General features: G+C 35.8%; 1 protein-coding gene across 2 annotated transcripts in view; it reads right to left on the bottom strand.

Annotated features, from left to right (window-relative positions):
• The window catches only part of LOC141455276 (bridge-like lipid transfer protein family member 3B), a 62,053-nt gene that overhangs the window by 28,201 nt on the left and 20,071 nt on the right, over positions 1-13,781 (bottom strand). For both annotated transcript variants that reach the window (XM_074130190.1, XM_074130191.1), the window contains 2 exons: positions 1,654-1,743; positions 255-445 (listed from right to left, as the gene is read on the bottom strand). In XM_074130190.1, coding sequence (XP_073986291.1) covers positions 255-445; positions 1,654-1,743 — 281 coding nt within the window. The remainder of the gene's footprint in view (positions 1-254; positions 446-1,653; positions 1,744-13,781) is intronic.

Raw genomic sequence — 13,781 nt, 5'->3', positions numbered from 1 at the left:
ACTTTTGTTTCATTCTAGAATCCTGGACCAACTCTTTCCTCTTTTTCGGGGAAGGAGCGTCTACTTTTTGAACTTCTTTTTTAGTACTTTTGGTGAAAACTCAATTTCGAAAATTTGAAGATTGCATTATTTCTTCTTATAACTAATAAAAAACTATATTGTCTTGACTTCCTTAATTCACTATTAACAACAGTTTTAATTAAAACAATTGAAGTTAATACTAAAATATTGAACAATAAGAACAAAATGATTACCCTAGGCATTATAGCTTCAATTTTAACATCAATATAATTAAGAGGTGTAGTTTGGGTTGAAGAATTCTCTTCATGGGCTGTGACCAATGACTGTCGTAAATTAAGCGCAAAAGAGTTCAGCCACAATAGTGTAGCTACATCAAAATTTATAATAACTGGATTCATTTGCACATAGAATTTTGGTGATGGTACTGTAAGGAAGCAAAATAATTTATTGTAAATTACTTAGATTAATTTGTTTGTTTTTTAAACATTAAATAATCATAAATCTAAATTGGAATCATAATCATTAGGTCTTATATTCTGATAAGAAATATTTCGGCAAAAGCAAGAAATAGTTTTAGTTTACTTAATTTTTAAACCCACTTTTACAATTTTCAATTGAAAGAGATAACAAATCAGCTATTTTCGAAACGCATCAGTAACAACATATTCACACAGTATTGAAGTAATAGACCGTCTTACTCTGAAAAGTTATTGATTTTTTTTTTTTTTTGCAAGAAGCTTACATCAAAAACCAGTATATTATCTTCAGAAACCTTCCTACAGTCAGAACCTACGAAAACAGTCCTTAAACGCAGATTTCTTGAAACATACTAGCAGATTCGCCAAGAGAAAGTTACGTGTAGCAATAATAAGTTCCATATTATAAGTATATCATACTGGTTAGAAACATGCTCACTTTCAACCATTCCATCGATTTTAGAAAGTTACCCTTTCATCTTATCCTTTCATCTTTCATCTTAACCCCTTATTTTAACAATTAATAACTGTTCTATCCGAATCCACATATGTCCATCTCATTTCAAACTTTCATCACTTATAAAAATACTTCCACTTTCTATTTTTCTAATTATAACGTCTATGATGAGGTGAATTAGGTGATTACCTCCCAACCTTTAAAGAAAAAGGTAGAAATAAGGTATTAGATACAAACAAAACAAAACATAGATCTATTTGTAAATTAGGCAGTAAATTTTACGTTAAGTTTAACAATAAAGAGTTTCAATACACAAAAAAAAGGAATCCACTGATTATGACCCTGTGGGTCGAAATGTCTGGCACGAATTAATGGCTAATAAGACTAGGATTACAAAATATAGGTTGCATTTGATAATCGAATTTATCATCAAAAACCTTTGCATTAAAAGAAAAGCAAATTTTTCAGAATCCTCTGAATTTCATAACCCACTTTTTTAACACTCAGCAAAGATATGCCGGTAACCGTTGATTTCAATTTTAATGATCTGATCGCCAAATCCTATGGAATTTTCTCCACCACTCCATTGGTTTATTAAAAGTGAAAATAACGTTAAAAGGGATTTCTCTAGCCATGACCGAAAAAAATATATATTTACTTAAAGAATATTTGTTATAAAAAAAAAAGTATCAAACTTACACGGAAACGCTAAATCGCCTGGATAATAATAGTAGGTGAATTCAGCATGTAGTGTCACTTCTGTTGGGAACATGTGACGATCTCTGTCGCCTGAAAAATTAAATGATAATAATTGTTAAGTCAATTATACATGTTGTGCGATCTAGTTACTAGTTTCTTCTCCTATCCCTGAAAGTTGGTACAATTCTAGTTTGCATTATCAGTTCAGTAAAGCATGTAGGAAAGCAAACAAGTTCAGTTTATTAAAGAGAAAAATAACCAAATATATAAAGTGATTTCATTAGGTTTTAACGCATTATTTCAAGTTGTACAATATTAACTTAGATCAGTCAAATATTGTGTTCAACTGTAGTAAACTTCAGTCAATATTAACATTCTCAATTTGTTTATTTCTTAAATTCGAGTTTTTTTATTTTGTATCACCCATCATCATCAGCAATCCGCCTTAATGGTGGGTTCATTAATAACAATAAAAGTAAAAATAAAAAATACTAATGACACGAATTCTAAATATCATACATCAGTATGAATACAGCGTACTTGGTTTTCTAAATATTTATTAATTTTTATTTGGTACATTACATTGATATTATTTGGAATATTTGAAAAAAATTGATGTGAACACTCATATATTGAATCAGAGATTAGCGCATTTGTTCCCATGCAGAGATCCCAGATTCGAATCAAGCTACTGGTCCCAATTTTTTTATTTTACCCTTGAAAAGTTTCTTAAAGCTAACTGTCCGCTGACGGACCGCGTTGACCTTAATGTGAGAACACTATCCAGAGGCAGATAATGACTGAACAAGACTTCGAGCACTAATGTCCTGAAATATTGACGTACCTTAAATAAAATGATAAAAAAAATGCATTCACACAATTCTCAAGATTTTAATTTATAAATTTCCTTTCAACTTCGATTTTTTACAAATGTTAGTAAGTTTAAATTAGGTTTACTACATTAAAACGATAAGTTCAAAGAAGAACTCTTAAAATAAATTTCAAACGAAATCGATAGATCTATTCCCAAGAAGAGGTAAATGAAAACTAATAACAAAAAAAATGCCCAGTTTCGGAAAGCAACTTTCTCCAAACGCCGAATTTTTTAAATGTTTGCAACAAGGATCTCCCTAATGATATATAATGTCTCTCGAATTGCTTAGTACCTCCTTAACTGAAACCCTCCTAAAATCAATTTTTTAAAAAAAAAATTCAATGGTTGCACCTTCAACGTGAGCAGTTGGTAAACCAAATTTAAAGTAATCAGCTAGAGTAATTAAAAAAATTGGACGAAAAATAAAAAAAAACTTAAAGAACTGTCGCTTTCGATATAATTTTTTTAAATTTATTATTCCCTTCAAATTTAAAATTTTTGGAATTCATTTAATAATCGTATCGATAGACCTATGCATTAGAATAAAATTGCACTTTAGAGAGAAGCGCAACGATCCTTCTCTAAAAGTATTCTAAAATGAATTTTGATGGGAAAATATTAAAATAAAAGTTGTGATACAATCAGTGTACAAAGTTAAAAAAAATTGTATTGCCAATTTCGAGAAATATAAAAAAATCTATTGCCTACTTGCGGTTGACCGATTTCGACCAAAACCTTATTGTCTCCTTCCTCGGTGACAGGTAAAGATATACCAAATTTGAAAATTTTGTAATTCTACGTTATTAGCTGTGGAAGCCGCACCAGTTACACATACAAACCCATTTGTAGGAATCAGTTTTTTGTACTGAGAAGACCTCAAAATGTGTACTTCCGGTAATAACTCAAAATAAAAATCTGCACAGTTACAATCTTCCTTTTTACGAAGGGCAAGAAAAATTAAACTTTTTTTTTTTTTAATTAAATGAATTCTGAAAATTTGTATACCCCTAAAAAAGCAAGTTTGCAAGCATACAATATGTAAATATTCAGGCGCTTTGGAACTACAGTGAACTGTAAGAAGCACGAAAAAAGTTAAGGGAGAGCTGCTGGACATGAATCCGCGATCTTAACGTGGAAGTCCAGCGTACTAACAATATCAGATAATTCCTTTCCTCAATGGTGGTGTCACGATCGTAGAAAGGAATCTTGCTTATAGTGTATTTGATGAAACTTTCAGTGGAACCTAACTTGGCAAACCACCTCAATATCTGAGGACAAGCAATTGAGAAGTTCGTTCGGTTGTGAAAACAGAAGTGCAATTTATTTTTAGAACAATGAAATCCTTGGGGACCTTCCATGACTTCCGAACAACTAGATAAGCAGAATATATCATCTCAGCGTGAAAAACCATTATTCAAGGCGCCTGATTCTTCAAAAATTTTCTGTTCACCATCACCGTTTGAAATGAGCAGAATATATATAAAAACGGCCCAGAGACTTTGGTCAATCACAAACAAATTTTATTGCAACAAGATAACGCTTGCCACGTACCAACAGATTAATGCCAAAATTGAGAAATTTGAACACCTTGTCAATCCACTCGAAGAGACTTAGCTCCCACGAAAGCAATTTTTTTCCTCAGAGTACACTTTCTTCCCAATAGAAAATTTAATAATTTCGTCAATCCGGAAACTGGGGCGCAGCTTTGTTTTTTGTTTCCAAACCAAAAATCGGTGTCAGCAGTATCCAACAGCTGACAAAAAAAAAGAAAAAAAAAGTTATACGGTAATATCTATATCTTGAACAGTAACAAAACAATTCTATAAGTTTATATTCTATTATTATATTTTGATAATATAAATGATCCTTCTTTTTTCTAAGAGGATATTAAAAGAGGAAAAGAAATTTATTTCCAAAGATAAATACAACCCTTACAATTTGGTTGGGTCCGCAGTGCTTCATATCTTTAATTTTATCCTTCGTAGAATGCATGTTTATTGTATCCCTGACCGCTTTCGAATTTTTACCTATCATCAGATCAGAAGTAGATAATTAAGTTTGGTGTAGAAATTTCGCTTCATTTATGTTTCCGTTTCGCACTACACTTGCTGATTTAGAGTTCAAACTTCTTTTTGGAAAAGGGCCCAGAGGAAGAACTTTTTTTAAATATGGAGTTGGAAATGTAGAATGAGAGAAAAGCAATACTATTACATTCTAACATTTTTACAGTTGCTTAATACTGATTGCAAGGCGAATAATAATCAGACATCTATCTCATTATGGAGTCAGATCCCTCTTAAACAACCGTATCTTTAAAATGTACCCAGAAACGAAGAGGAGGTCAAGGCAGCATCGCTCTGAAAATCTCTTCCAAGGATTTAGCAAGACATTTCTGGACAGCCATAACCAGAAAGTGCAAGGTATGGAGGTTGAGGAGTGATTGTTCATATAAATACTGGATATGGAGACGTCTCTCTCAGATCCTTAATTTGTTTTAAGGCTGAGAGGTTTTATCTCTCCTTTAGAGTTTAGACACCTTTAAAGGACTCCTTTAGAGTTTCAGTAGAATTTATTCCGCTAAAAAAAAGAAGTGAAGTTTAGAACCAGTTGAAATTATTTTTTTAAACATGACAATAAATAAAAATAAATAAATAAATAGAAATATAAAAATTCAAAAACGCATTCCTGGACTAACGTACTGTACTTTTCAATTCCAAAAGTAAAATCAAATTTCTCTCTACGTGCAAGTTTTCGTGATTATGATATTTTTATATTGCTACATATATGAAATCTAAGACTAAGGTCTAGTGCATAGCACGCAAACAATAACTAACTACTGCAAAGTACTAAAAGCCACACTGAATCTACTGCGCTAGATTGTCGAAACATACGCACAACTCTCTTTCACAAGTTTTGTCCGTTCTTATCAATTATTATCAAAATTTACTTTTAATAAAACCTAAATTAATATTCAGAAAGTAAAATTTATCTGCATAATAATATTATTATTATTATTGCTTATTTATTTTGACAAAAGTCAACTAAAAAAAAAAAAAACTGTAGCCATAAAAAAAGCAATGAAGCAAAATATCTAAGAAAGGAAATTAGGCTTTAAATTTTTGTTTATTGAGTAATAAATGCAATAAGTGTTCATGATTGACTACCATTCCCTGAAGCGCATAAAGCTAAAATATTGTAAAGTTTTTCCCAAAAAAAACTTTACTTACACAACTAGTGCCTGCCACTAGTTATTTTATATTAATATGTGGGTTTGATTAATAATAAAACTCGCTAAAGTTGTAAGTAATAACCTGATTTATTAACACATTAACATTTACAAGCAACTAACGCTATTCATTACAGTCACCATTTACAACAGTCACAACAGTTTACTGTTACTTACTCACTTCGTAACGCCACAAAACTGTTCCCCGACTGACCACTGGTCCGCACTGCACCGAATTGCACTAGTCTCAGCTACACTAACAAGCTCTACTCATCAACTGACTAATTGCCCAACTAGCTACCACTGAAGCACTCCGCAACACTGACTCTCCAAGACTAACTCATAAACTTGACTATAAACTCTAATAACTCCTTAAAACTTGCTTGAAACTCGATTAACACTTAATTGAAAACTGACTTCTCCAGCTGTGTCGGCCTCCTTTTAACTGCGTGCCTCCCTCCAACTGGGACTGCCCTCCTCCAACTCTCTGAGCATAAGTTTCCACGCCCTCCTGACGTTCATTGGCTGGAGAAAACATACTGCCACCACCTCAGCTGTGAGCCGCCTCCTCCCATTCTCCGTCTCTCTCCAACTCCGTCTGTCTCCCTCTCACCTGTCAATCACAGGCTGGGAAACACATATGCCACCACCCCAACTGCGGCCTTTCTCTTAGCTGGCTTTTACACAGGTCACTAACTCCTTGAACAATCTAGCCCTTTTCTTTCTAGTTAAAGTAAAGACCGGCCCTTTTGTCTACACAGTGGTGGCCTGTTACCGGCTTTAGTCGCTTAACCCCTAGAACAATCTAGGCCTTTCTTTTCTGCCACAAGTAGATACCGCCCCTTTTGTTTATGCAGTGGCGGCCTGTTACTGACTTTGGTCGTTCAACCTCTAGAACAATCCAGGCCTTTCTTCTCCGCCCAGGTCAACTTCGTTACACTGCTCCCCTCTTAGAACTGTTCGTCCCGAACAGAAGTCTCCTTCGTGATGTAGGGCAGCAATCGGTCTAAGTGTACCACCTTCATCTTGGATCTGGGCGTGCGTTGAATTCGGTACACCAGGTCGTTGAGTCGTGAGACAATGGTGTAAGATCCTTCCCAGCAACTTAGGAGGTTTTCTCTTTTTGCGGACACGTTTATACGACCACACTTTCTCACTTCTCTGGAAAGTTCTTCCAATAAACTGCCTGTCATAGAATGTCCTCGTCCGGTCTCTGTCCTGTTTCATCCTGTCGCGTACCTTTCCTCGTGCAGCTCTCCATTTCCGGCGAAGTTCCACAGCATAGCTACTCACGCCCGACTCTTCAGCTTCCAGGCTGCCAAATGGAAGATCGTTGGTTAGTCGAAGCTCTCTGCCAAGCATTCGCTCTGTGGTCTCTTGAGCTGCTGATCGGTAATCCATCCTTAAGGGAGGTGTATGTTCATCCCAGTCCTCCTGATTTTCATTTTCCAAAGCCCTCTGATGCCCTTCTAGGGTCCTGTTAATTTGCTTCACCATGCCGTCTGAGTGAGGGGGTAGCGGCGTTGTCCTTGTTCTCCTGACGCCGGGGAACTGGTAGACAGTCGATGCTGCAGCTGCCGTTGACGCGTCCTGATCTGCTACGTCGTGTGCCTCTGCCCACTCACTGAAGTGGTCCATCGCAACCAGAATGTAGCGCATCTCTCTTCCGGAATCTGGAGAGCGTCCTGCCATATCGTTGGCTATCCTCTTGCACGGAGTTCCTACCTTGTCCCGCCTCAGGGCGCCATTGGTTCCACGGCTGGTTCTCTTCATTGCTACCCACTCGGTGCACCGACTAGCCCAGTCTACACCGTCCTCGTGGTAGCCTACCAAAGAGAACCGCTGCCTCCGCTTGGCCAATGCCCTCTTTACTGCAAGATGGATCCCGGTGTTACCTCCTTGGATGTCCGATAGCCCTTCTTCCGTTTTCGATTCTGACAGGAGTACTTCATCTCCCGCTTCTTTCCGGTCCACGCTTCTCCGGTCTCGCGACAAAATGCCCATTTCAATGGCGAGCGAATTCCGCTGGGCACAGTAGCTCGGTACGTCCCGACTGCTGGGTGCAATCTCGTTCCGGACCGCTTCCTCCTGACACTTGAGCACAGACCCCGTGTCCTCGCCCAGAAGTGGTTCCTCCCTGGTCGCTTCAGGGCTCCATTCCACTCCTGGTTGAACAATAATGGTACTCTTACCTCGGTCTTGCTCTTCCTGTCCGCTGCAGTTTTCCAGCGCTCCTATGCTTTCTTTTGACCACGCAGATTCTTGAACTTCTACAAGGCTATTTCTTCCTTTAACCTGGTCACGTACACCTCTAAAGTCTGACCTGTCATCTCTACTACCTGCATCATCCTTGCTGCCTTCGTCTTCTTCTCGAATGTTGTCGGCTTCTTGGACCTTGTCTGCCTCGTTCTTCATTCCTTCTGATATCTGGTTTACTTTCTTCTCCCTTTCTCCATTTATTTCGTCTTGGATCTTACTTATTTCCCTGGTTACTCTCCTTGTTATTTCTTCTCTCATCTTTTCCTGGCCCTTATTCACCTCATCTAGGCGCTTGTTCATCTCATCTTGACCCTGTTTCATCTCCTTCATCAGTGCTATTAACTTTTCCATGTTCTGCTTCCTGGCACTCACGGGCATATAACACTCGTCAGTTCTCCACAACTTTCGGCAATTTACCCGCACTAATAAAATCAAAACTTACTCGTCTAGCGGTTTTATCATATCCCACTTCTGACACCAATGTAAAGTTTTTCCCAAAAAAAACTTTACTTACACAACTAGTGCCTGCCACTAGTTATTTTATATTAATATGTGGGTTTGATTAATAATAAAACTCGCTAAAGTTGTAAGTAATAACCTGATTTATTAACACATTAACATTTACAAGCAACTAACGCTATTCATTACAGTCACCATTTACAACAGTCACAACAGTTTACTGTTACTTACTCACTTCGTAACGCCACAAAACTGTTCCCCGACTGACCACTGGTCCGCACTGCACCGAATTGCACTAGTCTCAGCTACACTAACACAGCTCTACTCATCAACTGACTAATTGCCCAACTAGCTACCACTGAAGCACTCCGCAACACTGACTCTCCAAGACTAACTCATAAACTTGACTATAAACTCTAATAACTCCTTAAAACTTGCTTGAAACTCGATTAACACTTAATTGAAAACTGACTTCTCCAGCTGTGTCGGCCTCCTTTTAACTGCGTGCCTCCCTCCAACTGGGACTGCCCTCCTCCAACTCTCTGAGCATAAGTTTCCACGCCCTCCTGACGTTCATTGGCTGGAGAAAACATACTGCCACCACCTCAGCTGTGAGCCGCCTCCTCCCATTCTCCGTCTCTCTCCAACTCCGTCTGTCTCCCTCTCACCTGTCAATCACAGGCTGGGAAACACATATGCCACCACCCCAACTGCGGCCTTTCTCTTAGCTGGCTTTTACACAGGTCACTAACTCCTTGAACAATCTAGCCCTTTTCTTTCTAGTTAAAGTAAAGACCGGCCCTTTTGTCTACACAGTGGTGGCCTGTTACCGGCTTTAGTCGCTTAACCCCTAGAACAATCTAGGCCTTTCTTTTCTGCCACAAGTAGATACCGCCCCTTTTGTTTATGCAGTGGCGGCCTGTTACTGACTTTGGTCGTTCAACCTCTAGAACAATCCAGGCCTTTCTTCTCCGCCCAGGTCAACTTCGTTACAATATCTTACAAATTCTTATGACAAGCGTCCTATTCCACCTATTGTATTCCAGGTAAAATGGTTTCTTCTTAATAGACGTTGTGATTCCCGCCTACAGCTTGTTGATGTAATTCCTGTGTTGTTATTTATTTCTCTTAAATATGTACTTTTTAATGGCATCGAACCATAGGTATTAATTGTCTAACAGATCTTCGTTTGTGTGTCAACGAACATATTTTATGGACATATCAAGATTCAAATATGTTAGAACCAAGAATATTCTGATGACGATTTGATCGCTCAAATCTGTGAAGCCGGAATACTTGAGCATTTCTTACCTTAATAAAGAGCATCAGGTCTAAGTTGAGCCGCTGACTCAAAAAGGTGGATGTTCCAAACTCATAAAAGGAAGAAGTCGAATAGCTAATCGATAGGTGAACCAAATTTGCTCCAAAAAGATGAACAAAGAATAGAATGATGTACAAAGAAACGTGATGAAAATTGGATATTTTTGATCGGCAGCCAGAAAAGTCATGCTTTGCAAGTGGTGCAACTTTAAATATGTTATAAGTACATATAAGGAGCTTGCTTCACGCGGGCGGACAGAAATGTTGATGGTAAAATTTTACTCTGGAACAGAAGGATTGGGTTTTTCATGTCTGAAAATCAAATATCTTTTTTTTCTTTTCTTTTTCAAGATCTTTTTACAAGTGTAGAGGCCTAAAGGAGACAATCCCTCCATTACACTAGGGGACTGTGGACCAATCCCCCACATCTCCGAAATGAAACAGATTACAAGATACAGAAAAAGGAAAACCGGACTCTCTTTTATGGCAGCAACTTGGCGAGGAACCTCTACACCGAAAGATAGTTAAGGTGGGGATTAAGTAAGTAAGATCATTTTCTTGAAGGGGAACTTTGAAAATTATGAAGTAGCATAGATTACAATGGAAATGTAATTTGAAAAGTAATTAGAGTGCTTGCGAATATGTTAATATTAAAAAGGTTTTAATCGGTAGATGGACGTAAAACCCACCTGAAAAACAGACAATTACTTTTCTTTTTATTTAAAAGATTTATATTTTGCAAAAGCAAATTCAATTCAGCGTTTTTATATTTACTGATTTCTATTTTATTACATCTTTACAGTTTTTAAACACTGAGCGTACACCTAGGATTATTCCTACAAATAAAAAATCATAGTCGCATGAAACTTAGAGGGTTACCTTCTTGGGGTGAGCGTTATCAATGCAGAATTCTGCCAATTAAGAATAATGCCTTTGCCAAAACCAAGATTCAAATATATAAGAACATCGTCCATTCGTTTTGTTTAACGGGATGGGAACATAGACAATAAATGAAAAATATCAGAGGCGATTCTTGACCACGGGAATGGACTTTTGGCGGTGTGTTCTAGGAAAGGACATGGTTAGGAACAGTGACATTCAACAGCTAATGCAACCTCCAAAAACCATTACGGAGATGATGAAGGAGAAAACCTTTTACGGCCAAATTTAGCGAGCACGAGTGCTACCCTTCCTAAAACACTGAAAAAAGCTGCTCTAGAGTATATACCTGATACCGGAAAAAAATAAAAAAGACCCAGGACACTGAGGGTATTAAAGAATTCAAGCAATGATGGCCAACAGAAGAATGAAAATGCCTTTGTAGAATTTTTCCTCTTCTATTTTATTTTAAAAACCACAACTAGTGACTGCCACTAGTTAATAAGTAGGTTTGTTAATGATAAAACACGCTAAACTTTTCACAAAACTAATTTATTACACATCACAGAATATAACATTTACTATTACGACTATATAACAACACGACTATTCACTGAACTAATTCTAAAGTCACAACAGTTCACTGTTCAACACTTATTACATAAACTTACAATAAAGACTACTATCAGACTGACTACTGGACTGCACTGCACTGGACTGACCGACTAGGAGTCGCTCTTCGCTAATTTTATATTCCTGAAGGATGTTCTGGAATCTGCTAGCAACTTGCAGTATATTCTAGGCATGCCAGATCTTACTAGTTCCTTCAAGACCTCCTCCTATGCTAGCTCTTCCTAGTGGCTCCCTAGCGATCTAGAGGTTCTATCTTCTTTCAAGAGAGAAACGTAAACGATTCGCGTTGAAAAGTTATACGGCCAAGAACATCCTCAGATACTGAGAAAAATAAAAAGCATTTTCGCACAAAAACTTTTGTAATTACCTAGTTTCTGAATGATTAAATTCTTGTACAGCAATTAGAGGTTTCGTATCATACCGAACCTTGAATCTAAACACAGATTCCTAATAAAAGTAAAAGTAAACTAATCGCCTATTTTTTTTTCAGGTGGGGCTTTATGTCCAACTACCAATTAGGTGTCGCGGACGGAGGCAGCAGCTCATATTTTACTATAAACAATTTTCTCAAACAATTAAAAAGTAGTCATACGCGGGATACGAACTAGGGATCTCCCAATTACGAAGCCACGCTCTTGACCACTAGACCAACACCCGCCCCGACATATAACTAAATTATACTAGAAAAATGATTCAAAACAGAAGATTTCACAGATTTTGACAGAAAAAAAAGTTTAATCAAGTCAGATGCGATTTTAAATCTACAAATAACACAAGTTTATACATACAGCACATACTAAAAAAAAAAAGATTGTTCACAGAAGACGGCAAAGCATGTTTATCCGGTGAAAATAAAAATTGCTTGAAGTTTGAACATGTTTGCAACTTTTCACCTAAAAACTAAGAAAATAACAATAACACTTTAAGTTACGTTCGCAATATCTATTTTAACTAATAAATTTCATGGAAACACTCAAGATATACATGCTTCTTAACTCAACAAAATGTACTACCTATTCCTGATAAATACAATTATGAAAACCTCAGAAAAGAAATAATAAAACTTGGATATCTTTCATTGAGAGCACAATGTCGTCTATTGGCGCATTGGATGTTTTACTTACACAGGATCCTTTCATTTTAAGAAAAGAAAAGAAAAACATTATGAGCAAACTAATAAATAAGTTCCTATCAGAGGACATTGATAAGGTTTTGAATAGCAGATATAATGTATTTTACAGACATGTCTCTAATTTAGGTATCAATGAAATGTATTTGGATTTAGGTTGCAATGTTATAAAACTTAGGTTGATTTCTCAAATACGTCTTTGCAGAATGAAATGCGCAAAACTTTATTTAAACGGATCCACATACACATTTGACTGTGATGATATTTGCTTAATTTGCTCCAGTTCTTGTGAAGATTCAATAATGCATTTTCTTTTCGAATGTAAAACTCTCCAACAGATTAGATCTTACTTCCTTTCAAATTTTTTAGCAACCAATTTTCGTGCTCCAAAAGTAATTCTGTTTGAAAAATTATTAACTATAAAATCCAAAGATCAGGTAAATGCCATACACAATTATTGTAAACAGTCTCTAAGAATAAGAAGTTTTGTTTTGGGAGAATAGTTTCTTTTGTTTATGTTGACTTATCTGCTCTTAAGTTTGTTTGTTATTTTGAACTTTATATTTTATTTCCAAGCATGTCTGTTTTAGTTCTTTTATTTGAAGATATAATAATTATGATTATTTTTTATTTTATTTTATTTTTATTTTTTATTTTTTAGGAAGTTTTATTACTCTTGTCTTATTTTATTATTTTTTTTTACTTTTGTATTTCTATTTTATTTTTATTTTATTTATAATTACTTACGTACTTATGGTTGACTCACTTGCTCAAAAGCATATGTAAGCTTAATAGCAACAAATAAATAAATAAAATAAAATAAATAAATACAATTATATAAAAGTTCAATTTAGGATTACAAATATTTTATTGTATATAAATAATTAATTAAACGCACTTTACAAGAAAATTGTAATTATGATATAATGCTTACATGAGTATTATTTAGCAAAATGGAAAATTCAGAATTAGCATCATTTACTATTGTTGTATTTGTTTTCTAAATACCTGGTACAATGGAAACTTTATAAAGATATGTACTCGTATTAAAATTTCTGGTTCATTCAAATTACATAAAAGGCAGAGGTTTAAAATTAATAAAGGTTATTTTATTGAAGTGATAAAATAAGGGCCAGAGAGTCAACTTTGGGCATTAAATTTTATGATTAAAAGGAATATAGCTCTGAAGATATTTATAAGTTTCATTCAACAAGAGTGTGCTATTCCAGAGTGTACTAAAAAAATGATGTTGAGAATCTTTCTAAATCAGCTTGAACTAAATATTTTTTATATCTTTCTAAAATTATTTAATATTGCTCTTAATTTTGACCAGCTCCTTTAGAGAACTA

This window comes from Rhodnius prolixus, unplaced genomic scaffold, assembly GCF_049639745.1.
Source record: "Rhodnius prolixus isolate KJV_2025 unplaced genomic scaffold, Rpr scaffold_45, whole genome shotgun sequence".
NCBI lineage: Eukaryota > Metazoa > Arthropoda > Insecta > Hemiptera > Reduviidae > Rhodnius > Rhodnius prolixus.
Note: the sequence above shows the minus strand (reverse complement) of the source record. Positions and strands in the feature narration are given on the sequence as shown.